Source organism: Elephas maximus, chromosome 4, assembly GCF_024166365.1.
Source record: "Elephas maximus indicus isolate mEleMax1 chromosome 4, mEleMax1 primary haplotype, whole genome shotgun sequence".
Lineage (NCBI taxonomy): Eukaryota > Metazoa > Chordata > Mammalia > Proboscidea > Elephantidae > Elephas > Elephas maximus.
The window spans coordinates 32,699,414-32,727,054 of NC_064822.1; the positions used below are offsets into that span (position 1 = coordinate 32,699,414).

The 27,641-nt window shown below is 42.3% G+C and overlaps 1 protein-coding gene across 1 annotated transcript; it reads right to left on the minus strand.

The window, feature by feature from the left end:
- Positions 1–500: 500 nt before the first annotated feature.
- Positions 501–27,232, minus strand: MSRB2 (methionine sulfoxide reductase B2). The gene is made up of 6 exons (XM_049881627.1): positions 27,198–27,232; positions 26,848–27,155; positions 14,873–14,973; positions 10,124–10,200; positions 2,706–2,853; positions 501–1,541 (listed from the first exon to the last, which is right to left on the minus strand). Exons 1-6 carry the CDS (start codon positions 27,230–27,232, stop codon positions 1,437–1,439), a joined length of 774 nt encoding a protein of 257 aa, XP_049737584.1. The 3' UTR covers positions 501–1,436.
- Between the last annotated feature and the right edge of the window lie 409 nt (positions 27,233–27,641).

Consider the following 27,641-nt stretch of genomic DNA (forward strand, 5'->3'; position numbering starts at 1 on the left):
GAACTGGAGGTCCGAGGATGACTAGTCAGATGCAGGATCAAGAGTGAGTGAGTTCTGCCAGAACATCCATATATATTATATGCAGGCCACACCCCCAAGGAAACTCCCCTTACACTAGATCACAAAATGGAGGATAATTACATAATACTCAGAATCATGGCCTAGCCAAGTTGACACATAACACTAACCATCACACGTAGGGAATCAGAGAATTGCAGGCATAAATAAAGAGAAACAGGAGGTCTAAATATGTAGGTAAATATAAATTAACATTGACTATACACATTACAAATAATGAATTACGGGTTTTAAAATGTATGTAAAAATAAACATATAACAATAGTAACACAAGATATGGGAAGGAGGAATGTTGTTAAAATGTTCTAAGATAGTACTCTCGGGGAAGTAGAAAAAAGTAATAATTTGTATATGAACATAAAAGTTAAAAACACGTGGTGATTTCCAGGGTAATCACTAAAAGAACAGTAAAATAATGTATAGCTAACCAATTAATAAAGACAAAATGGAGTAATTAAGTTTCCTTTCTACCCATAAAGTCTCAAAAAGAATGATTTAAACAATTCCAGTAACAAATTAATCAAGTCTCTCAATATGTAAAACACTTGAGTTGCAAGTCTTGCTACAGCCAAACGCCTAGTACCATGTGATCTAGCCATTTTTTGGTCATTTTGATTTAGTGTCATCTTTATTAAAAAAAAAATTTTTTTTTTTTTATAAAAGAGTACATACATAGACTTAGACAAAAATCAAACAAATTCTAGAAAAAATTTTACTTGAACATTTCAAAGTTTATCTTTGTAGCCAAAAGGGATGAGGGTGAATGTCATTCATTATCACTGAAATCTAACGAGCTCCCATTGGAGCTTATTTGTGGGTAGAAAGATTGGAACTAGGATGTTCAAGACATTCTAAAATTTCCAAAAAGTCATGCATCCCACTGATCACCACATGTGCCCACCAAAGCGCAGCTCTCCCACAACCCTACTCTTTGATGCCTCTTTCAAAGCTAAGATTACCCTCATCCCATAATTTTCCTACCTCTTTGCACTTGATCCCTCACCTAGCATGTCCATGAAGCACTTAACTGCACTGGAAAGTTTAGGAACATTTTGGAGGATCTTTCTGGCTTACTAATCTATCAACCTCCTAGGTCCCCAAAGAATCATGCTCTCCGGTCCCAGGCAAAGCCTACAGAAGTCAACAGTTGTCCCTCAGTCATTTGGTGAAATACCACAGTCAAAGTGGGAGTCGGGGTTGATCTGACTCAAGGTGAATAAATAAGAGAAGCTGTGACTCTCTTGGTGCCAATAGCAAGCTTAGCCTTGTTTTATAATAAATACAATAAATCATTCATATGCATTGAAAATTGAAGATGTAGATGAAGGTGTGGAAAGAGAAAGGGACTCTTGAGATAATCAGTGTTTACTTGGTTTAAACTTCAGAGCCACACTGTTGATGCAAAACCTCTGACCAGTGGGCCCAGGTCCATCAGGAAACACATGCCCAAGATGAGCTTCACACTGAAAAGGAAAAAAGCCTCTGTCAGTTCTTCAGATGAAGCAAAGCTCTTTATGTAAAACCAGACACATGAAGTCCACATGGGCACCTGACTCCAGTGTTTGACATTGTGTATTGTGTCAGAATTTGATTAAGAAATGAAAGAATATAGAGTACAGTGGTGATGACTAGCTCTACTTTACCAGTAAGAATGTGAACCAGTTATTGAACTTGACTCTTGGTATATACATCTATAAAATGGGATAACAATTATATTTACATAATAGGGCTACTGTGATTAATTGACACAATGCATATAAATCATTACACAGTTCTTGAGGTACATAGTAAGCATTCATAGCATTAGTTGTTGTAGTTAGAGTGTTATCATTTTTAATTGAAGGTAAGACTATGATATCTTTATCTGCTTGTCTCTGGTGTTTTGCAAAACTCATGAGTCAGAAAGAAGTCCCTGGGTGGTACAAATAGTTAATGCACTCGGCTGCTAACCAAAAGGTTGGACATTTGAGTCTACCCAGAAGCATCTCGAGAAAAAGCCTGGCGATCTAATTCCAAAAAAATCAGCCACTGAAAAGCATATGGAGCACAGTTCTATTCTGACACACATGGAGTTGTCGTGAGAGTTGGAGTTGACTTGACAGCAATGAGTCAGAAAATGTGAGCACCCAAGGATATCAAAATAAGTTTGCTGTCTGGATTTAAGCCACTCTAAAACTAGTTTTTTTTTTTTTTTTTTCTCACAGGAGGCTTGCAGAAGGAGCTACACCCTGAGGACTGTTTTGCCTGTCAGCGAGACACTGCAGACTGAGGAGAAAGTTGGATTGATACTAACCACGCTGGGCCTTCCTGCTACCTACAGCTGCTTACAAGAGCTTGGAGGGACAACTCTTTCCCTCAGGTCCTAACTCTGTTCCCACGTCCATGGAAGGCAGAACTAGGAAAGGCCACTTCAGAGAGGAGCTCAGGAAGCCTTTTTTTCTCATCTATAGTGTTCAGAATTATGGGAGAGGGTGGTAATTATCAACATGAATAGACTCTCAATGTGTTTTAATGACAAAGGCACTCCTTGGAATAACACCAGATATGCTGAAGACAAGAGAGCTCTCTGTGACACCTGAGATAGTCTTAGGGAAAACAAAACAAAACAAACAAAAAAAAAAACCCACCTGCTTGCAGACAACCTCTGTGCGAGCCAATCCTAATGAAGTGTCCAGACGCCTTAGGATCCCTGTGTTACTTTCATCAGAGCCAGACGTACCATGAGCTTCAGAAAATGAAGGCCACCCAGTGCCAGAGCAGTACTTCTTTTCAGAACTGTGGAAGACATTCACAACAGAGCTGCTACAGAGCCCCTTAGTAATACACAAAGAGCATTTTATGCCCCGACTCATTTTTCTTCTGAGCAGGATCTGATTCTCTAGCCCCTCTGCCAGATCCCAAGCCCAGCTACTTCAACATTCAGCTCCACAGGAATTTTCCCCACCTCACCTTCACTGTTAAGGACATTGTCTCATCACATTGAAAGGGTTTCTTGTTCCTCTGATGGTAAAGGCTTCTTTCTTAATGTCCAACAAGGATCTAAAAACACTGGGAAATTTGTGAACCGGGTTTTATGTTAGGAAACACGGATCAAATCAATGTGTTTTAAGTGTAGACTGGGGGGAAATAAAAATGAAATAACAGTGGTCCTTAAGAGGTTATCATGATCTTGGTATATCAGAAAAGTACAAGCTCTGATGAAACAGCCATTTTTAGCAACAGGAATTTCAGGCTTTATCTAAACACAGAAGCCTGACTGTTTGCGGGGATTCAGGAGTTGCCTCTGCCACTTCTTGGCTATGTGGTTAGAGAGTTTAGCCTCTTAACCTCTCTAAGCCTCAGTTTTCTCATCTGTAGAATAAACCTCAAAAACCTAGTGTCGTCGAGTCGATTCCAACTCATAGCGACCCTATAGGACAGAGTAGAACTGCCCCATAGAGTTTCCAAGGAGTGCCTGGTGGATTTGAATTGCCAACCCCTTGGTTAGCAGCTATAGCACTTAACCACTATGCCATCAGGGTTTCCATCTGTAGAATAGGGATGATAATAACATCTACCTTACAGAGCTGCTGAGAGGAGATACTCTTGGAGCACAGTTTAAAGTTTAGCACCATGCCTGGCACATGGTATGTGCTCACAAACGTTAGCTATGGTTATTATTATTAACAAATAAGTGTGGGCACCCTTAGCCAATCACTGTCATGAAGCCTGGCCCTCCAGGGGAAGTCCCACACAGACTACTGATTACAGCCTTAGAAATCCTATGGGGCAGTTCTACTCTGTCCTGTAGGGTTGCTATGAGTTGGAATTGACTCAACAACAATGCATTTTGTTTTTTATAAGTGGCACTAGGAAAATAGAATTTTTATTTTAAATAGTAGGGAGGTGGTTCTACCTATTTGAGGAAGAGAATAATCGAATGTTAAATCCTGCAAAAACTGGACAAAGAAGAAAACAGTGGCAAATAAATCCCTTAGACTATGAACTCAAAAGGAAGCTTGGTTTAGAGCAGGAAGCCCAGCAGAAGCAGTTCCGGTATAATACAGTGGTTCTCAAACATGCTGGTCTCCAGACCCCTCTCCAGCCCAAAATTACTGAGGGTCCCTAAGAGCTTTTGTGTACATAGGTTACATATACCAGTATTTAACAAATTAGAAGTTAGAACTGAGAATTAGAAAAATATTATACATGAAATTATTTAAAAAAAATAATAAATTCATTACATGCTAACATAAGTAACATTTTTATGACAAATAACTGTGTTTTCCAAAATGAAATAAACATTTAGGAGAAGAATGCATTGTTCTACATTTTGGAAATCTCTTTAATGTCTGGCTTAATAAAAGACAGCTGAATCCTCATAGTGCTTCTGCATTCAACCTGTTGAAACATTGGTTTGTTGAAATACAGGAAGAAAATTTGGCTTCACGTGAGTAAGTAATTGGAAAGGGAAGAACTTCTTAGATCCCAGACAAAGATCACGGAGAACCTCTTGGGTACTCGGGCCACACTTTGAGAACCACAGGTATAGCAGGAGTAAGAGCTTTCATGTCTGAAATTTGGGTGTGGATCCAGGCTTTGTTTGCTACATTTGTGTGACCTTGGGAAATTATTTAATCTTCTAAATCCTCTTATCCATAGAGTACAGTCGTCTTTATCCATAGCACAGAAATGGCATTGTCACGTCACAGGATTGCTGAGAGGATCAACTTGAGATACTTTCTGTATTTAATGTGCCTGGCCAAAAAAAAAAAAAACCCTTTGCCATTCCAACTCACAGGGACCCTATATAGCAGAACTTCCCTACAGGGTTTCCAAGGAGGGGCTAGTAGATTCAAACTGCTGACCTTTTGCTTAGCAGCCAAGGGCTTAACCACTGTACCACATGGTACACCATAAACCCACTGCTGCTGAGTCGATTCCGACTCATAGCGACCCTCCCGGACAGAACAGAACTACCCCACAGGGTTTCAAGGCTGTGATCTTTTATGCAAGCAAACTGCAACATTTTCCTCCTGCGGTATATAACAGTCGGCAGCTATTATTTTGTAATATGACCATCATTATTATTAATAACAAATATCTAGGAAATCTAAGCAGCTATGGGTCCAAGCAGAAATGTCTGCACACTGAGGTTGGGTTCTTTGTAACCTTTTTCCAAGAGTTCAAAAATATTCATTACAGCCACTCTAGCCCAGGGAAAGACACCATGAGTATATTTTAATTACCTTCAGCATTTCCACCCTCAGCACATATATAAACTAGTGATTATCAAAGGAATTTTGATGGAGAATTAGGAATACAATAAATTACCAAAAAAAATGAATGAATCTAAGACTAATAAAAAGCCATTAAAACACTTTATGGGAAACAGTAAACCTTTATTATGCAATTAACAGAATCTAGAGACCTTGCAAAGTAATATAAGAGGCCCAACATATAATTTAAGACTGGGACCTAACTATTAAGGCCAATAAGAAATTCCAATATATATTTAAGTGGTTAGCAGATTATAAGGCCCACACTTGAAAAATTAAACCATTCTGGATTTCTTCTCCTTTACTCTTAGAGGTGTTCCTTTTGCTGAGCTTGTTATGTTTTTATTTGCTTTGCTTTGCTTTCATTTCTGGAAATCCCACAGCTCCCAAATCAACAGCAAAGGCACCCAGTGGTAACTGACAACCCTAACGTCTTAGACAAATTTCTGTTCAGTGGGGGTCAGGGATCAGGGGCACACACGAGGTCTTTAAACAACATTACGTAGTTACTTGTGACATGGAGGGCATCAAGATGTTATATGACCAGTGAACTAATAGTAAGCTCTGTTTCCTTCTATTTCAAGAAGATGTGTGCCCATGAAATGTGATATCCCACAACAGATTTTAATAAATAAACACTTTCAGAATTGACTTATGTTGGGAGAAGAAAGGGGAAGGAAGGGGAATAGAGGAAGCAGGGGAGGGGCAGTGTCACACAATCCCAAGGTTAATGACAGACTGCAGCCTCTAGGGGAGTTTAACAACCTGAAAAGTGTTCTTGACCTGGAAGCCCTCCATTAAAGCTCTCCAACGTGGAGCGTCAGCAGATATCCAAGGATGTCCCACATTCATTCCAATGACTAGAGGATTGTAAGAGGGAGTATGGTAAGTCTAGCAGATGCGGCTGGGAACAAGGCTTTGGAAGGGAGCTCAGAGCTGCTGTCCTTAAAAAAAAAAAAAAAGGTGGGTTAAAATGGCTGGGGTATCCCTGTTGAGGCTGCTTATGTCTTCTTGGGGATTTATATCTATAATTCAGAAAACTGCCACCAGATGGGGATGGTGCCCAGTGATGCAGTGTTGCCCAAACGGACTGTGTGGACTAAAAAGTGTGGGCTTTGAAGTTCAAGAGACATGGGTTCATATTCTGGCTGGCAACTTAATGGCAGAACCCTGGGAAAGTTATTTAATCTTCCTAAGTCTCAGTTTCCTCAGTGTGAAAGGGGAACAATAACAACACCTCACAGCGTTGCTGAGAGGAGTGAATGAAATGGTGTGTGTGAGAAGAGCTTGGGCATAGTGCCTGGTGTATGCCTGCAAGGGGCTCTTCCTTGATTGGAGCACCGCCCTCTCTGAGGAGCAGCACAGCACAAAGGCCGAGCGCTGGGCTCTCAGCACCGTTAATTACTAGCTGTGTGACCTTGAGCATGTTTCTTAAAGACTCTAAGCTGCAGTTTCCACATCTATTAAATGGGGTATTAATAGCTTCCTCATTGGAGTGTGGGGATTGTTTACAAAGTACTGAGCACAGTGCCTGGCACATAGTAAGCGCTCAAGCAGTTGTACCTACTTTTCTTACATTTATAAAATGATTTCATAACCTTAACCTTATTTAATATTCTAAACATTTCTACTGCTGTTAAAGTGTGTACGGCAGATATTATTCATCAATCAAGAATTACTTATTGAGCGCCTCCATGAGGTATGCACAAGAAGCTGAAGATGGCCCAGGGCCTCAAGAAACTTATGTTTTATCTCTTCAACAAAATAAAATATATGAACCAAGAGGAGAACACTTAAGTCCTAAATTGTGTGGTACTGATGACAAATTGATAGGAATTTGGAACAGAAAAAAGAGAGCGTGTTATCAGAGAAGGCTTTGTGGAGAAATTGGGGCTTGAAGAGTAAGTGGAACTTAAATTAGCAGACAGTGGAGGTCAGCAAATTCCAGGAGGTACGCACAGTCTGAGGGAAGGTCTGGAGGTAGGAATCAGCCCCAACAGGTACGAGAGCAAGGAGGAATGGTCCCCGCATTTACTTGTTTATTAGTTTAGTTGACCAATTTTTCACTTCATTTTGACTTTGTACAAGCATTTTACAAATACTTTTTCTTTGTCTATGCTCCCTACTATTGAGGTGGGGGACTGGGGTGGGGATGGGGTGAGGGTGAGGTAGAGGCTAAAAGGCAAAATAAGAATATAGTCATAAGACTATTCAATGGGAAGAACACTCATGAACATACTCATTTATATACTCTCATTAATTAGACTATACTCTCAAGAATTCTTCATTATCAGATATGCACTTATGAATAAAGCCCTAAGAAGGATCAATCTCTAAGAATATATAAATTGCTAACATGTACTGAGTACTTACGGAGCCCTGGTAGCACAATGGTTAACTGCTTGGCTGCTAACCTAAAGGTTGGCGATTTGACCCTACCAGAGCTCCATGGGAAAAAGACCTGGTGATCTGCTCCCATAAAGGTTACAGCCTAGAAAACCCTTGGGACAATTCTACTTTGTCACATGGGGTCGCTATGAGTCAAAATGGACTTGACAGCAGCAAACAACAACACTGAGTGCCTGGCATGCATCAGGCATTGTTCTGGTGCTTTTACACGGATTAACTTATAGTTCACTTTATCCTCCCAACAACTCTATAATTAGGTACATTTATCATCGTAATTTTACAGATGGGGAAACCAAGGCACAAAGAAGTTAAGAAGCTTGCCCAAGGTCACAGCAATGGAGTCAGGATATACACCCAGGCAGCCACAGCCTCTACCACACTGCCATATGTCTTCAGGGAAATTATATTCCAGGACATAAAGGACTCTAATGAAAAAATTCTTCTTATTTCTCCCAATCTCAGCTGCAGTAGGACTCTGAGACAGAAACAAACTCAAAAGTCCTTAAGAAAATGAGATGGAAACTCTTCAACTAAAACAGTTAAAGAGAAACAATGTAGGTGAATTGGCCATTAAGCAAACTGGTCACTTGGTAAACAGGTTTTGGGAGAATCATCTGGTTTTCCTATTAGTCCTGTCTGCTTCACCACCTCAATGACTCGGGGTTGGTCATTTAACTTCCTTAATTTGGACTCCAGTCCCATTGCTGTTGAGTCGATTCTGACTCATAGCAACCCTACAGGACAGGGAAGAACTGGGTTCTTCCCTGGGTTTCCAGCTGGTGGATTCGAACTGCCAACCTTTTGGTTAGCTGCTGTAGCTCTTAACCACCATGATAACAGAGTAGCCACTAGCTACATGTAGCCTTTTAAGCTTAAATTAGTTAAAATTAGAATAAATAAAAATTTCAGCTCCTCAGCTGCACGAGTCACATGTGAAGTGCTCAGTAGTCAAATGGGATTAGTGGCTACTGCTCTGAACAGGGAAGATGTAGAATATTTCCATCAGAGAATTCTACCGAATGGACCTTTCTCCTCTGGTCTCTCAGGTCCGTTCTTGCTCCAACATCCCATGATTCTATGACTGAACCTGCGTGGCAGAGAGAGGATGAGACTGAGTAGTAAGAAGGCCTTGTCCTTAGAAATGCAGAAACTGAAACACCAATGAAGTAAAAAAAGTAAAAAATAAAATCTCGGAGATTCCTCTTACAAGGATGACTTCTCATCTTTTGTCTTTACTGTCCAAAGATAGAAGTTTTGTACGATGAATATATAGTAACAAGGAGATCTTTCATACTTTTACAATATGGTTCTTTGGCTGAAAGCAGGCTGACCATTTCAAAGTCCTACTTCTTCTCTTTAACAGAACTAAAGATCAAGGAACTATTAAGGTCCCAAAAATACCAGTTGCACACTTTACTGCGTAACAATCAACCTACTTCTCCGAGTTTATGCCATGCCGTCCTGGGCCGACTGCCATCTCAGATGTCTCCACACGGGCCACTGAGAGCAAGTGAATCTGGCAAAGTCCTGCCCTTCTGGGAGCATGAAGGAAAATCAATCCTAATCGCTCTCCATCCTTGAAGGCAGGGGTATGGCTTTCCTAACGCAGCCCACATTAGCAGCCGGCTGGGACAGCCCAGTCTGCTCAAAGCCCAAAGGACACAATGAAGTACTGCCTAATGGAAGAGTCACAGAGCTGGCTTGATTTATATTTTATTCTAAACCAATTTAGGCTAGATGCACAAGAAAGGAAAACATCTTTGAAGTTCTGAAAAACAGGACTTCAAAGATGTTTTCCTTTTTCCTTCATTGAATCTACTTTTTTAAGACCGTTTCCTGCATGTCTAAACAAAAAAGCCTTTGTTGAGAGATTTCAGATCTTGATTGACTTGAAAGAGGCTTTGAAATCAAGGGACAATTAAATTTACTTTTAGCTATACAGAAGAAGGCATGGCATTCACTACTGTCAAGAACTGTGGGGAATTTATCCTCATAAAATTCCACATTTCCTAAATTAAGTTATAAACCCATTTTCCCTGGGAGAGATATAGTTTTAATCACATGACCAAGCAAATGGGATTATGGTTTAGATTTCTTTAAATACTGCCCCTCTAAAAAATTCTAATAGCTTTATCTTAAGGTACCCACCAAGTTTTTCTTGTGTTTGTTATTTCTCAGGGATATAGGAGAGAAGAATACAGGTTAAGAAGTCTTGTTAACAGCTCTAAATGCTAGAAACAATCAAAGCAGGGAAGTATCTTATATGAATAGTTCTCCTTATAGCAACGATGCCAAGTAAGAAGGCATTTATCTTCCCAAGGCCTCAAATGAGATGAGATTGTCTCTGCTCTTTGCTGTCTCTTTATTCTTTACCTTACCTGAAGAGTGGGCTATCACAGCACACACAGTGGTACATCCCTGCCTCCTTGGTATTCAGGTAGATCCCGCTGAAAGGCTGAAAGTAAATGAGACCCACCATGTTCAGATTTCTCAAAACAGCAGGAGAGATGATAGATATGCCCCCAAATCAAGGAATCGCTGTACTAATTTGACTAAGTGCAAATATCACCAGACAGTAAATTATAATGAAGCAGCCTGCAGGCTTATTTACAACCTGGCTTTTATTGTGGCAAACATTCAAATTATGACATTAATAATGCTTTGTATTTACACAGCACCTTGGGGTTTTTTTGCAGGAGAACTGGGTCTCATCCTTGGTGATTGTGTAAGGTTTTGGTCTCCATTCCAATAGAGTTCATTCATTAGGAAGCTAGTCCACTGTTTAAAACACTTTGAAATCTCCAATTAAAGACAGAATATAAATGCATAAAAAGCACAGATCAGTGAGATCAGGTGCTGTGTCTTTCATATGCTTCACGCAGTTTCGGACCTTGGACACTTAATAAATGTTAAATAATAAGCTAGAGTCTCCTAGTGCCTAAGTGCCTAAGTGACTTCTTAAATGGAATTACTATGTTAACGATGGCTTAAAGAGTTTGCAGGTTTTCAAAGGTATTCCAAGAGGAACAAAAGGAGCATTGAGGCAATGACTGGGCCAAGTCAATATTTTTTAATGTTATTTTGGAAACTGGACTGCATTGTACAAAAAAGATCCTATTTTTGCCCACTTCCTTTCACCATCTCCTCTGTCAAAGGAAAAAAAAAAAAAAAAAAAAAAACCCTGGCACAAGCTAACTATGAAGACCCACTACCACGGTGTCTGCTGGTAAGCATTATCCCATCTTGTGGGATGGAAGAGAAGCCAAAGCTTGGAATGGCTCAGCCAGTCACCAGGCTGAGTCAGGAAAGAAGCTGGAATCTTTGAAAACCTACTATATCCTGGATGGCGTGCTAGTGTTGCAGATAAGAAAAAAAAAACCACAGTTTCTGCACTCAAAGACTTTGCTACCTAGCTGGGAGGAGACAAGTGAGCTGACATTTATAATAATAAACAGTTGCGGTCAAATCCATTCTGGCTCATGGTGACCCCATGTGCCTCAGAGTAGAACTGTGCTCCATAGGGTTTTAAAAGGCTGATTTTTGGGCAGTAGATTGCCAGGCCTTTCTGCTGAGATGCTTGTGGGTAGACTCAAACCTGTAGCCTTCTGGTTAGCAGATGAGCTTTTTAACTGCACCACTGAAGGACAGTTCTAACACACTGTAATAATAGCTATGATAGAGAGATCAGCATGGAGTGTGGGGAGCACCGGGGCCCTTCACTGCTAATGGTGTTTCATGAAGGCTTTCTGCACCAGATGGTGTCTGAGATCAGGGTTTTTTGTTTGTTTTTACCTTTTAATATTATTAATTGCACAAGAAATTGATGGTTACTATAGAAAAATGACAAAATAGCAAATAGTTTTGAAGGAGGAATAAGAGTTAATCAGATAAAGAAATGGAACAGTATTTCAAAAAGGCAGAGTGGCTTGGGCAAGGCCCATGTGATAAGGCAAGGGGGAGAATGGGAAAAGATGAGATTGGATAGGTGGGAAGGGGCTAGATCATACTGGACTTTGATTGCTGTTATTAGTAGCTGTTGAGTTGGCCTGACTCATGGAGACCTTATGTATAGTAGAACGAAATGCTGCCTGCTCCTGTGCCACCTTCATGATCGTTGGTGTGTTTCAGTCCATTGTTACGGCTACTGTGCTAATCCATCTCATTGAGGGTTTCCCTCATTTTTCCTCTATTTTACCAACCGTGATGTCCTTTTCTAGCGACTGGTCTTTCCTGATGATGTGTCTAAAGAAAGTGAGCCGAAGTCTCGCCACCCTTGCTTCTAAGAAGCATTCTTGTCGTGTTTCTTCTAAGACTGTTTTGTTCATTCTTCTGGCAGTCCATGGTATAGTCAATATTCTTCGCCAACACCACAATTCAAATGAATTAGTTCTTCTTCATTCTTCCTTTTTCATTGTCCAGCTTTTACGTGCATATGAGGAAACAGAAAAGACCATGGCTTGGGTCAGGTGCACCTTTAGTCATCAAAGTGACATCTTTGCTTTTTAAAACTAATTTAAATTCTATCCTAATGAAAATGAGAAGGCATTGGAAAATCTTAAACTGGGTTGCATATAGTGGACATAGTGCACCGTAATCAGAGTTGGTTTTTAGAATGATCACTTGGCATCCATAAGAAGAACTGACTGGAGCAGGGGCAAGAAGACAGTGGAGGCAAAGAATCCTCAGGAGGCTGCGAATGCAGGCCTGGATTTAGCTGAGGCAGGGGCAGTGGAAATAAGAAGAGGATTGATTCAAGAATTATTTAAATGGGAGAACCAAAGTGGCTGGCTGTACAGGGATAGAACAGGGTCAGAGAGAGAATGATGTTTGCGATATCCCTTGGGTTTTCCACGTTTATCTGAACCAATGGGAATTCTCCCTTCTTTGATCTTGTCAATACAGCACGTTTGTTGGAAACAGATGACACACTGAAAAGGGAAGAACACAGATGATTTGATGCAGAACTCTCTACAATGGTGGGGGCAGGGCCCATGGAAAGCAATGAGGGACACTGAAACACCCCTTGGTTAGTGACTGTGAGGATACACTACCCCTACTAGGCCTAGGGGACAACAGAGAGGGCAGTTTCCAGAACCTGGTGAGGCTGCAGCTGTATGCGAGAGCCGCCTGGCAGGAGGTGCACCCTGTAGTAGAGGAACACAGCCACTGCCAGCCTTTAGCCCAGAGAGGACCCTGGATCCGACTTCTCTACCCTGCCCTCTGATCTTGTTGGCATCTCCCACTCATAGAACTCAATCGATAGCCAGAGGGCAAAGGAGCCTGGTTACTACTCCTGGAGCTCGGCGTAGGGCAAAGCATGTGAAACGTGGACCTGGAAGACAGACATGAAGGACCTGCGCCACACCTACTGTCTACTGTCTACTGATACTGACTTTTAGTTACTGCTCAGCCAGGCTGTGAACTCCTTCATGGTAAGGATTTGTTAATATTTCTTTGTTGTTTTCCCAATACCTAGCAGACCGTTGCCCAATAAAAACATGTGTAACTGAATTTTAATTTTGAGTCACCAAATAGAAAGCTTGGCTGTTTTGCTTTGCTTTCCTCAGCCTCATGAAGCTAACTAAGGCTTACAGTTGTGCAATATTCTGAAACTTAAACACGGGAATGGATCAACTGCAAGGGATTCAAAACGTTAGTTAAAATAATGGATGGTGCTCAATTTGTAAAATGGCCAAATGCGCAGAGTGTACTGTACCATCTGTTTAAGAAGCCCACAGATTTATTCTCCCAAACATCTGGCAGCTCGTCTCCAGGCTCTGTGTATCTCAGAACTAGGGCTGGCTTAGGATATTCTGGTAACATGCACAACTGCACACACGGTGCCATTAGTGTGACTCCCTTGTGCTATCTAAAATACTGGCGAATGCAGCCCCTTTCCCAGGACAGGCTTTATTAAAATTGTATCCATAGGAAGTTTAAGAAACTACCAGTATTTCATAAGAACCTACTGGGCTCTGCTGGCCTTTCTGATTACTTTAGCATCAGAGAAGATGAGGGTGAGACCATGATTCTAAGCGCACGAGCACAGGGACAGCTACGTGGATTCTGCAGGTGCTAATAAAGTACAAATGTAAGTATATTGCAAGTTTCTGAGGCCACTGTGCTGTGGTCCACTCTGTGGGGCCTGCTTCACAACTGAAAAGATCTCATAATAAAGTTCAAGAGCTAAATTCGGTAGATATATTTGGGTCTAAGATGGACTACTTGTTAAGAAACAGTGTTGTAAAAAATGGTATTATAATGAGGAACCCAGAAGGCTGTTCTCTCAAGAAATGAATGGAAGTGGAGATTGCTGAATGCAGCTTAGGTGAGTTACTTCTTAGCCTACAGTCATTTAACGTTCACGAACATTATGAGCGCCTACCAGAGCCGGGCGCTGTGTTAGGTGCTAAGGGGATACGCTATGAAGGAAAAGCACTGGTAAAAGCAAATCTAGCTTGGGGGTGGGAAAAGATTTCCTGAGAAAGTGTGATTTGGGCTGAAGTGAGCTAAAAGGTAGCTGTGATTAGAGGCAGGGCTGATCGGACAGAAGGTAGCGCCTGAAGGTGACAGGGAACCCAGAGTAAGGGCAGAAAGAAGGACAGTATGGCTAAAGTGCTGAGATCAGGAGGAAGGCTGGCTGGATTTGAGGTTGGGGATGTGGACAGACAGGGCCATACTAGCCATTTCAATCTTTCTCTTCATCTTGAAAGCAGTGGAAAGTCACTGAAAGGTTTTTAGAAGGGAGAGATGTGGTCAGATTTGTGTTTTCAAAAGACCTCTTTGGTGGCCATGAGAATGGCTTGCGAGGAGAACGGTGGGGAAGCTGCTGCAGCCAGACAAGTGAGAGATGATGGTAACGTGGACTAGCGTGGAGGCAGGAGCAATGGAGAAAAGAAGGATTTGAAGGTTATCTAGGAGGCAGAATAGACAGGACAAGGTGATGGAGGCCAGCGAGGGGTACGTCCAGGTGAAGTTTCTGGTTTCTACAAGCAGAAGGGTATTGATGCCCTGAGACCAGATGTGCAGAGTAGGAGAGGATGAGTTAGGTTTGGTAGATGATCTAATTCAAATTCCTCCTCACCCCCATACACTCCATCAGAAAAATGTGAATCAGCTTAGCTTACCAGTTCAGTTCCTTTTTCTCTTGTGACGTAGAACTGCTCTGGGGTCAGTTTCCTTTGCCAGTCACTCTTGGCAAGAGATGGCTCACACTTTGTCAGAGACCCTGTATTGTTAAACAGGAATTTTTTATTAAATCAAAAAGGCACAATAAACTTATCTTCCCTGGCCTTTCTCCTAAAGTTCAGTCACCCAGTATAATAAGCCAGTCCCCTTCCCACTCTCTCCCACCCTGTCATCTTCACAGGGACCAGAAAGCTCAGGTACGAAATGACTTATTAGAATCATTTTTAATAAGAAATCGGTAATAAATAGGCAGCCAGTTTTCTAGTTCCTCTTGGGCACTGAAGCTTAAGAGGCAGCTGAAATATGAAATAACGCAGAATACATTCTCTTCAGGTACCTAAGGGTAGTAACTGATCCTCTCTCTTCTACCAGTAGTTTCAAAGGAGCACGTCCTGTCAGGATACAGCTGGGAGTAGTTGAGTGATTTAATAGAAAAAAATTGTTGAGCTGGTGGTTTATTAAATGCTTCTCCTTTGCTGGTTTATAAAGATAGCTCTGTTTTTGTCTGTCATAACCAAAAACCAAACCAAACCCGTTGCCGTCAAGTCGATTCTGACTCATGAGAGGTCTGTATTAAAAACCCTCTTGTGTGGAAAAAGGAAAAGGCTCCTGTAGCTTACACCTGAAAGAGAAACTGAGCCTTACCACAATCTATCATTTTGCTTCGTGATTTTTGTCCTTAATTTATTTCTTTTCTTCACTGCCTTTGGGTTCTATCTTACCACTTTTACTCCAGTGAGTATAAACAAAAGTGACCGGACAATATTCTTTTTCAAACAAAGGGGAGCAGGGAGCCCAGCTTACACAATGTTGTTGTTGTCAGGTACCACCCAGTTGACTTTTAACTCAAAACGACCCCATGTGACAGAGTAGAACTGCCCACAGGGTTTTCTATCTTTACAGGGCCAGATCACCAGGTCTTTCTCCCATGGAGCCGCTGGGTGGGTGTAATCGCAAACTGCGTGTGCCATCCAGGCTCCTGTGTAATGATTTGTTGTTGTTCTTGTGTAATCAAGTTTTTCTGACTCAGAGTGACCTTATATGGCAGAAAAGAACTGCCCGTAGTGTTTCCTAGGCTACAGTCTTTACAGGAGCAGATCACCAGGTCTTTTCTCCCATGGAGCCGCTGGGTAGATTCGAACTGTCACCCTTTCAGTTAGCACCCAAGGGCTTAACCATTGCACTACCAAGACTCTTGCTTATATAATAAACGTTTTAAATTATCCAGCATTAAGAATTTGAAGGATCTTATACTCCATCCAAATCTCAAACTTACAAATGAGAAAACAGAGGCCCAAACTGGCTCATAGCATTGAAGATGAAATGCTAAACACTTGTGATGTCACCACCTACACGTTGAGCATGTGAGGAAATTATATCTGAAATTCATTTATGGTTAACGAAAAAAAAAAAGGTCCTAAAAATCCTTCAGCAAGAAAAAATTTATCTTTATCACAAGCTCATAATATTATACAATATGGTATTTCCATACTATAAATTAATTGCTTATTATTGTTTACATTTCATAAAAAGGTTTTTATCTGTGAAACCCAAACCAAACCCACTGGCATCAAGTCGATTTTGACTCATAGCGACCCAATAGGACAGGGTAGAACTTGCCCACAGGGTTTCAAAGGCTGTAAATCTTTTTTTTTTTTTAAATAATTTTTATTGTGCTTTAAGTGAAAGTTTACAAATCAAGTCAGTCTCTCACATATAAACTTACATACACCTTACTACATACTCCCATTTACTCTCCCCCTAATGAGTCAGCCCACTCCCTCCTTCCAGTCTCTCCTTTCATGACCATTTTGCCAGTTTCTAACCCCCCTACCCTCCCATCTCCCCTCCAGACAGGAGATGCCAACATAGTTTCAAGTGTCCACATGGTGCAAGTAGCTCACTCTTCATCAGCATCTCTCTCCAACCCACTGTCCAGTCCAATCCATGTCTGACGAGTTGGCTTTGGGAATAGTTCCTGCCCTGGGCCAACAGAAGGTTTGGGGACCCTGACTGCCAGGGTCCTTCTAGTCTCAGTCAGACCATTAAGTCTGGTCTTTTCATAAGAATTTGGGATCTGCATCCCACTGTTCTCCTGCTCCTTCAGGGTTCTCTGTTGTGTTCCCTGTCAGGGCAGTCATTGGTTGTGGCCGGGCACTACCTAGTTCTTCTGGTCTCAGGATGGTGCAGTCTCTAGTTCCTGTAGCCCTCTCTGTCTCTTGAGCTCACAATTACCTTGTGACCTTGGTGTTCTTCATTCTCCTTTGATCCAGGTGGGTTGAGACTCACTGATCCATCTTAGATGGCTACTTGCTAGTGTTTAAGACCCCAGACGCCACACTTCAAAGTGGGATGCAGAATGTTTCCTTAACAGATTTTATTTTGTCAATTGACTTAGATGTCGCCTGAAGCCATAGTCCCCAAACCCCTGCCCCTGCTTTGCTGACCTTCGAAGCATTCAGTTTATTCAGGAATCTTCTTTGCTTTTGGTTTAGTCTGGTTGTGTTGACCTCTCCTGTACTGAGTGTTGTTCCTCCCTTCACGTAAAGTAGGTCTTATCTACTATCTAATCAGTAAATAACCCTCTCCCACCCTCCTTCCCTCCGCCCTCTCGTAGAAAGGCTGTAAATCTTTATGGAAGCAGACTGCCACATCTTTCTCCCACGGAGCAGCAGGTGGGTTCAAGCTGTCGACCTTCTGGTTCACAGCCAAGTGCTTAACGACTGTGCAACCAGGATTTCCTTTATCTGTTAAATATATTAAAAGTTGTTCCTTTCTTAAATATACTTTTTATACGGCTATAGCAGAAGAATGAACAAATCCGTCTTGGAAGAAATACAGCCAGAATGCTCCTTAGAAGTGAGGATGGCGAGAATTTGTCTCATTTACTTTGGACATGTTATTGGGAGGGACCAATTCCTGGAGGACATCAGGTTTGGTAGAGGGCCAGTGAAAAAGAGGATGACCCTCAATGAGGCAGATCAACACAGTGGCTGCAAAAATGGGCTCAAACATAGCAAAGACTGTGAGGATGGCGCAAGACTGGGCAACATTTCATTCTGTTGTATATAGGGTTGCTATGAGTTGGAACCAACTCAACAGCACCTAACAACAATAAGGCTATAGGGATTTCTTTTTTCCTATAGAAACACACGTCTGAAGTTGAACACAGAAAATGTGACCTCAGTTACACACAATTTCTCAGAAACCCATCTTTCGGGGAGCGAAGCAAAATTTATGTGACAATTATTCCTGCTCAGTGTCTTTCAGAGTTGTCAGGAAGAATGCCAAATAATAAATGGAGAAGAAATGATACAACTCTTAAAAGAACCATTTAAAAACTACAAAATAGTAAGCGATTCAAGCAAGAATCATCAGGGGATTCTAAAAGCCCTGTGTGAAAAACTGTTGGGGAAAAGAATAGTCACACGTTTTGAAAATATCACCCCACAGATTATTAATTACACAGAGGAAAAGGTACCCTTACAATGGAGAAATCCGGAAGTCATCACCTTATGTGAGCACAGTCAGTATCACCAGTGGTGGGACAAGCTGACATCATGGGCCCCCTAAGAAGATGCACTGGGGAAACACAACACCACCCACATAATTTTCCTGCTAAAAATATTTAACCTTAATCTAATCATGAAGAAACAATCAGACAAGCCCAAATTGAGGGGAAATCTGCAAAACAATGCCGTTGATCCTTAAAAAAAAGGTCAATGTCATAAAAAAATAAAAAGCCTGCTCAACTCTTTTAGAGTAAAATAAACTAGAGAGATATACAACTAAAAGCAACATGTGACCCTTGTTGAACTCTGGCTCCAAGAAAAAAAAAACAATGAGTATAAAAGACTTCATTGGGGGTCTTAGTTACCTACTGCTGCTATAGCAAAAATACTATAAGTGGGTGGGCTTAAAGAACAGGAATTAATTTTCTCACAGTTCTGGAAGTTAAAGGCCCTAATCAAGGCCTTGGATGTGTTGATGCCTTCTGTGGGCCTCTCTCCTAGTTTCCAGGGACTGCCACCAATCCCTGGCATTCCTTTGCTGCTATGGATGCACTGTGGTGTTATTTACTGTGTGTGGAGCTCCATGTCTATTTTACCTTTATATAAGATACCACTTAGAAAGGATTAGGTTTAGGACCCACTCTATTCCTGTATGATCACATTAGCATAAAAAAAAGAAACTCCCTTATATCCAAACAGGATCACATTCACAGGTACGGGGTTAGGATTTCAACATATGTTTTTTGGAGCCACAATTCAATCCACAATATTGGGATATTGGGGAAATCTGAATATGGACAAAATATTCAACAATAGTATTACGTTTGCATTAAGTTTCCTGAGTATGATAATTGTTTTGTGTTTTTATAGAAGAATATCTTTCATCTTAGGAGACATGGCACAGTGGGTAACAGCTACTGAATGCTACAGCTGCTAGCCAAAAGGTCGGCAGTTCGAATTCACCAGTTGCTCTTTGGAAACTCTATGGGGCAGTTCTACTCTGTCCTACAGGATGACTATTAGTGGGAATCAACTTGAACAGAGTAGGTTTGGTGTGGTTTTGGATTATTTAAGGGTAAAGTGGCATGATGTCTGCAACTAACTCTCAAATGGTTCAGCAAAACAAATAAATACATAAGCAAGTATGTGTGTGTGTGTGTGTGTGTGTGTGTGTGTGTGTATCAAAGGCAGGAAGAGAGATGGCAGAAGGGTACATGAATCTAGAAGGAAACTTCACCTGTGTGTTATTCTTCACCCAAACCCATAATCCCAGTCTAATGAGGAGGAAAAACCAGACAAATCCATATGGAGGGACAAATTTTGACTAGTACTGGATAATTTCAAACTGGTACTCCTCAAAACTGTCAAGACCATGAAAAACAAGGAAAGGCTATGAAACTGTTGTCACACACCAGGCGAAATGCAGTGTGGAACCTGGACTGCAGCTCTGAACAGAAGAGTACTAATGGAAAAACTGGTGAAATCCAAGCAAAGTTTGGAGTTTGGCTAATAGTAATGTACCAGTGTCTCAGTTTTGACAAATAAACCACGGTAACTTAAGAAGTGATGGGTATACAAGAATTCTTTGTATGATCTTTGTAACTTCTCTATAAATCTTAAGTCATTCCACAATAAAGTTTATTTTAAAAAACTACCTTATCCATGCCTACACCTGTATTGTTAGGCACTAGTGGAGGAGGTCCAAATGGAAAGATATTTGTCACTATAAACTCAAAGTTACCAATTTTACTGGTGTCTCAATGAACCATGACAATTATTATATAGTTCCATTTCACCACAATCGATACTATACTGGGTTAAATAGTGTCCCCTCAAAATTCACATTGTTCCTGGAACTTCAGAATGTGATCCTATTTGGAACTAGGGTCTCTGCAGATGTAATTAGTTAAGATGAGGTCATACTGGAACAGCATGAGCCCTAAATCCAATGGCTGGTATATTAAGAAGAAGAGAAGAGACAGAGACAGATAAACACACAGGGAAAATACCCTGTGACAGTGACAGTGCAGGCAGATTGGAGTGATGCGTCTAAAAGCCAAGGAAGGCCAAGGATTGCCGGCAGAAGTCAAGAGAAAGGCATGGGACAGGTGCTCCCCTACAGCCTTCAAAGACAGCATGGCCTGCCAACACCCTGACTTCGGACTACTGGCCTCCAAAACTGTGAGAGAATACATTCCTGTAGTTTCAGCTACTCAGTTTGTGGCACTATATTACAGCATCCTTGGAAATAAATACAGGTATTTTCAATCTTTTCTATGTACCTTAAACCATCATCTCTACCACTTTGTCACTTATTCTCAACAGTTGATTTCACTTTTGAGAAATCAAAAGCCACCACAAAGGAACCCCCTCAATTTCCTGCTACCACACCTTCACAATTACCTGCATCCACACTCATCCCTTCCTTCTTCTACCTTGTTTCTGTAGAACAAGTGACCCCTCCTCCTATCCATGTATTTTCCAGTCATTGCTGTTTTGAACCCATTTCCTTTTGCCTCCGTAAGGACCAGGATCCCCCTTTTCACCTGAACTATGGACTTCTCCCACTCTACTGGCCCCTTGCTACCTGTACCTAGATGTGCTGAGTCTCTCGTGGTGAGAAGAAAAGTAACACAAGCTTTATTTTCCTCACCCCGTCCCTCTCTCCCCGCCCCAGATACTACCCTATTTTTCTTTTCTCTTTCACAACCAAACTCCTTAACAAGACTCTCTATACTTCCTCAATTCTCTGTCATTCCTCACAACATTAGCTTCTATCCCACCACTATTCTAGATTCTGGATATACACCAGTAAAGAAAATGGGCAAAAATCAATGCCCTTATGACGTAGAGGTATAGTAACAAACTTAAAAAGGGCTATAGAATTTTATAAGGTGAATTTTAAAAGCCAGGAAGGGGATTAGAGAGTGCCACAATAGATGTATGTGTGTACTTACATGTGTGTGCATGTACACACACCCAATTTCAAACACAGTAGTCAAGAAAGGCCTTCCTAAGGTGACATTTCAGCAAAGAGTTGAAGCAAATGAGTAAACATGCCACATGAATATCCGAAACAGCATTATAAGCAAGAAGGTGGGAGTGTGCCTGGCGTATCTGAGGAACAGCAAGGAGGCCAGAGCGAGAGGGGTAGAGTGAGCGAGGGGAATGTTAAAGTGCTATCGGAAAGGTAATGGGGGGCCAGATAATTTAGGGCCTTGAAGGCCATTGGAAGGGGCTTTGGCTTGAGTGAGTCAGGAAGCCATGGGAGGGTTTATAGCAGAAGCGTGACACGATCTAACATATTTAAAAAGCTGATGTACAAGTAAATTGAAGCAAAGGCTAAAGCAGGGAAGCCAGTTAGGAGGCTTCTTTAATCATCTGGACGAGATGGAAGGCACTTGGATCCGAATGGTAGCAGAAGTGCTTGGAGGGTCAGACGCTAGATATATTCTGATGGTAGAGTTGAGGATTTGCTGATGATCAGATGTGGGGTATAAGAGAAAGGAAAGGGTCAAGGGTCAAGGTCATGGGTCATGACTGAATGGTTTTTTTTTGTCTGGGTACTGGAAGATGGGGAAGACTACAGAAGGAGCAGGTTTGGAAGTTTGGTTTTGGCTGTGTTAATTTTGGAAATGCCAATCAGCTATCCAAATGGAGATAACAAGTAGGCAGTTGGATATATGAATTTAGTTAGAAGAGGTTCAAGTTGGATATGTAAATTTGGAACTCATCAGCATTAAGACCTTATTTAAAAGCCAGTAAGTTGAGCTGCTGCTATTACTGTACTAGACAGCTATACAGCTTTCCCTTGAATTATGCTCTGATAAACTCAGATTCCTTTGTGTTCCTTTCTCTGTGTGCTGAGATTTGCAAGAGCTATAGTTTCTCATTGGTCAGGTGTTCCATGAGGTAGGCCTTGACAGTCTCATTTCTAAGGAAACCCACTCTTGGTCATATGGTCACCCACCGGCTCCCTCCTTCTGGTTTTGCCAACCTTTCCGGCTATAGCTGCTATACTGCTAGGCTGCCACAGGTATTTCTTGAACCTATGGAACCCATTAGGAACCGGTATGAACGATTCCCAAACCATTCTAATCTGCTGAACAAGTCTACACTCCCATCACAGTGTCTGCACTGTTTTAAACGCTTACTTGGATGGTTTCCTAGCAGCTTATCTCTAGAAAGAACATTTCCTGAAACAACAGATTGTTTTTTCCAGGACACTTCTCACTTCCCTCTTTCAACTTGTTCTTTATTAATCTGGATGACAAAATCACAGGGGCCTTGCCTCTAAGCATATCAGAAATCTTACCACTGGAGAACAGTCTTTATCACATCTGACACCTCATTTCCCCCCAATGTCTCTCTCTTTCTTAATCCTTTCCAAGTCCACAGTGTAGGTTAAATGTTACTACATTTTTGTTTTTCTTTGCCATATTGATGTAATTATAACTAACATATTATTCAGTACTTAACTAAGTTCTTACTAAAGCATTTTCTTTAAATGCATTGTGGTTTTTGGTTTTTTTTTTTCATTCCATACAGCAACCCCGCTGGATAGATCCTATCATTACCCTTATTTTATAAAGAAAAAAACCTGAGGTCTGAGCTTTTCAAGCATGAGAAACTTCCCCAAAGACATGCATCTAGTAAGTGACAGAGCCAAGACTCAGATTTCAGTCTGTCGGCCACTGAAGCTCTTAACCTCAAAACATGTTTATCATTTTTTAATGAATGCCTAACAGTTTGTTGTTTTGGACCATCATGGTTTACTTAAACATTCCTTAATTGATGGACATTTGGGTTACAGCTAGTCTCCAGTTCTTGAAAGTAAACCAAAAATAAATAAATAAATAAAACCCATTGCCATCGAGTCGATTCTGACATGAGTCTTAAAAGTGGTGCTGTTAAAAACATCTTTGCATATAGCTTTGTTCTTCTTTTAAATTATTCCCACAGAATACATTCCCGGGAGTGAGGGGAGTCTGCTAAGTTATGTATTGGTGTCTGGTCCAATTTTAACGGTGCTGAAGAACTTTAGATCCCAGGGCAATTCATTAGGCTGCTTCTGACAGCATTCTGTACACACAGGAAGGAAGCATTTCCACTAAAACCACTATCCCCTAAATGGAGATGTGGAGAGCTCCAGCCCACAACTGTGACGTTTCTCTCACCTGTGGTCTCAGCGGGGCAGTGCTTGATACATCGTAGGTTCGCAACAAATGGCATCTGACTGGCTTATCAGAGACACCAAAGGGTTATGAGGCCAAGAGAGGAAGTCATGCTACATCAGCTACAACTCCACATACCAATGTTCTTATTTACTTAACACTTTTTTTTTTTTTTACAATTTTTATTGTGCTTTAAGTGAAAATTTACAAATCAAGTCAGCCTCTCACATAAAAACTTATATACACCTTGCTACATATTCCCAATTACTCTCCCCTCAATGAGACAGCCTGCTCCCTCCTTCTGCTCTCTCTTTTCACGTCCATTTTGCCAGCTTCTAACCCCCTCTAACCTCTCATCTCCCCTCCAGGCAGGAGATGCCAACATAGTCTCAAGTGTCCACCTGATCCAAGTAGCTCACTCCTCATCAGCATCCCTCTCCAACCATTGTCCAGTCCAATCCATGTCTTAAGAGTTGGCTTTGGGAATGGTTCCTGTCCTGGGCCAACAGAAGGTCTGGGGGCCATGGCCACCAGGGTCCTTCTAGTCTCAGCCAGACCATTAAGTCTGGTCTTTTTATGAGAATTTGGGGTCTGCATCCCACTGTTCTCCTGATCCCTCAGGGGTTCTCTGTTGTGTTCCCTGTCAGGGTAGCCATCGGTTGTGGCCGGGCACCATTTAGTTCTTCTGGTCTCAGGATGATGTATTCTCTGGTTCATGTTAACACTACTTTTTTTTTTTTTTTTTAACTTTTATTGAGCTTCAAGTGAACGTTTACAAATCAAGTCAGACTGTCACATATAAGTTTATACACACCTTACTCCATACTCCCACTTGCCCTCCCCCTAATGAGTCAGCCCTTCCAGTCTCTCCTTACATGACAATTTTGCCAGCTTCCAACTTTCTCTATCCTCCCATCCCCCTCCAGACAGGAGATGCCAACACAGCCTCAAGTGTCCACCTGATACAAATAGCTCACTCTTCATCAGCATCTCTCTCCTACCCACTGTCCAGTCCCTTCCATGTCTGATGAGTTGTCTTCGGGAATGGTTCCTGTCCTGGGCCAACAGAAGGTTCGGGGACTATGATCGCCGGGATTCCTCTAGTCTCAGTCAGACCATTAAGTATGGTCTTTTTGTGAGAATCTGGAGTCTGCATCCCACTGATCTCCTGCTCCCTCAGGGGTTCTCTGTTGTGCTCCCTGTCAGGGCAGTCATCGGCTGTGGCCGGGCACCAACTAGTTCTTCTGGTCTCAGGATGATGTAAGTCTCTGGTTCATGTGGCCCTTTCTCTCTCTTGGGCTCATAGTTATTGTGTGACGTTGGTGTTCTTCATTCTCCTTTGATCCAGGTGGGTTGAGACCAATTGATGCATCTTAGATGGCCACTTGTTAGCATTTAAGACCCCGGACACCACATTTCAAAGTGGGATGCAGAATGTTTTCATAATAGAATTATTTTGCCAATTGACTTAGAAGTCTCCTTAAACCATGGTCCCCAAGCCCCCGCCCTTGCTCCGCTGACCTTTGAAGCATTCATTTTATCCCAGAAACTTCTTTGCTTTTGGTCCAGTCCAGTTGAGCTGACCTTCCATGTATTGAGTATTTTCCTTCCCTTCACCTAAAGTAGTTCTTATCTACTAACTAATCAGTAAAAAAAAAAAAACCCTCTCCCACCCTCCCTCTCTCCCCCCCTTGTAACCACAAAAGTATGTGTTCTTCTCAGTTTATACTATTTCTCAAGATCTTATAATAGTGGTCTTATACAATATTTGTCCTTTTGCCTCTGACTAATTTTGCTCAGCATAATGCCTTCCAGGTTCCTCCATGTTATGAAATGTTTCACAGATTCTTCACTGTTCTTTTTCGATACATAGTATTCCATTGTGTGAATATACCACAATTCATTTATCCATTCATCCATTTATGGACACCTTGGTTGCTTCCAGCTTTTTGCTATTGCAGAGAGAGCTGCAATAAACATGGGTGTGCATATATCTGTTATTAACACTACTTTTTAAAAAAACATCCAGGGAGCTAATCTCTAATGTCTTCAATGGGCACATACAGAACTGAACTTGGAGGTGGGCCAGCTGGACAGTTGCCCAGGAAGCCAATCCAAAAGGGACACTAAAACTACCTGAAATAATATCTAAAATACCATGCCAGCTGACGTAGGTCTCTTCCTAATGGTGAAATAATATGCTCCAAACAGAGATGTCAAAGGAATTTAGCAGAACACACACACACACTTCCACTGGTCTGTTGCATAGCCACCACCAAACTCTAACAAATAATGATTATCGGTCTAAAGAGGGAACAAATTATTAGCCCACATATCTCCCAGGGCAGGAAACTAATCCACAGGAATTCAAATTCTAAATTACCTGCTTCTCATATGTGAAAAAAGGAAGGAGGCAGAACTAGGAAGAGGGGTATAGTGTAAAAGACAAGGGCTAGCGTTGGTGGGAGCAGTGGTTAAGAGCTAGGCTGCTAACTGAAAGGTCAGCAGTTCCAACCCACCCGTGGCTCCACGGGATAAAGATGTGGCAGTCTACTTCCGTGAAGATTACAGCCTTGGAAACTGTATGGGGGCAAGTCGTTCTACTCTGTCCTATAGGGTTGCTATGAGTCGTAATCCACTCTGTAGCAATGGGTTACCACAGGCGGGTTGTTAAGCCTACAACTGCCGTTCTGCACCTGGAGTCCCTGCATAAGCTTCAAGGCCTCCTGAGACGGGTATTTTTTGAAAAATAAAATATGTGTGCATGTTTGAGAAGACGATCTACACCTTTTATCAGATTCTCGCAGAGCTCAGTGATCCCTTCCCAAGTTTAGGAATCACGGTCTCAGGCGGCAACGATCGGGTCAGAGGCAAGTAGACGTTTCAGGAGAAAGGATGCACCTGATCTAGAAGGGGCTCTCGGGCATTAAGTCTCAGCAAACCTGTTAAGCCGTTGCCGTCCAGTGGATTCCAACTCACAGTGACCCCAGAGGACAGAGGAGAGCCACCCCCTCCCCCAGGGGTTTCCAAGGCTGTAATCTTTACAGAAGCAGGCTGCCACATCTTTTTCCCGCAGGGTCGCTGGTGGGTTCCAGTTGCTGACCTTTCAGTTGGCAGCCGAGTGCTTAACCACGGCGCCACCAGGGTTCCTTACAAGTCACAGCAAATGACGTGAAACCGAAAGCAGGAGAGAGGCGGGGTCTGCGGGGCGCGAGGTCCGCGTCCTACCTGCGTCCCCCTGTCTGGGCCTTGCGCCGAGGCCACAGCGGCCCGCACAGCCCCGCACTGCCCGCAGAGGCGCCTCCCGGACGGGCAGGCCGAAGAGCGCCCGGAGGAGGCGCGCCATGACGCGGCCGCAGCGACCTCCGAGGCCCAAACCGGTGTCGCCGCCCGCCGGCTGCTCGCCCGCGCGCCCGCTCGCCTTCCCGCCCCGCTCGGCCTCTCGCCCCGCCTCCCGGCTCCCACCGCCGCCCGCGCCGCGCTCCCGCTCCGCCCCTCCCACCTCACCCCTCCGCGCGGCTTCAGCCAGCCGCCCTCTGCCCCTGCCGGCCGGCTCGCCTGCTCCCCCTTCTCCTCACTCGGCTTTGCCGCCCACGAATCTGTTTTCTGTCATTGTAGATCAGTTTGCGTTTCCTAGAGTTATATATTTTTTTGGTGGGTAGAATTATATATAAATGGAATCATACAATATGTGTGATTCTTTCCCTCAGGATAACTGAGATTCATTTATGTTTTTCCGTGTAACAAATGTTCACTCGTTTTTAGTGCTGAGTAGTATCCCATTAAGGAGCCCTGGTGGCGCAGTGGTTAAGCTCTCAGCTACTAACCGAAAGGTGGACAGTTGAAATGCACCAGCTGCTGTGAGGGAGAAAGACGTAGCAGTCCTTCCGTAAAGATTACAGCCTTGGAAACCCTATGGGGCAGCTCTACTCCGTCCTACAGGATCGCTATGAGTAGAATCGACTCCACGGCAACCGTTTTTTTGGCTTCAGTATTATTCCACTGAATGGATATACCACAAT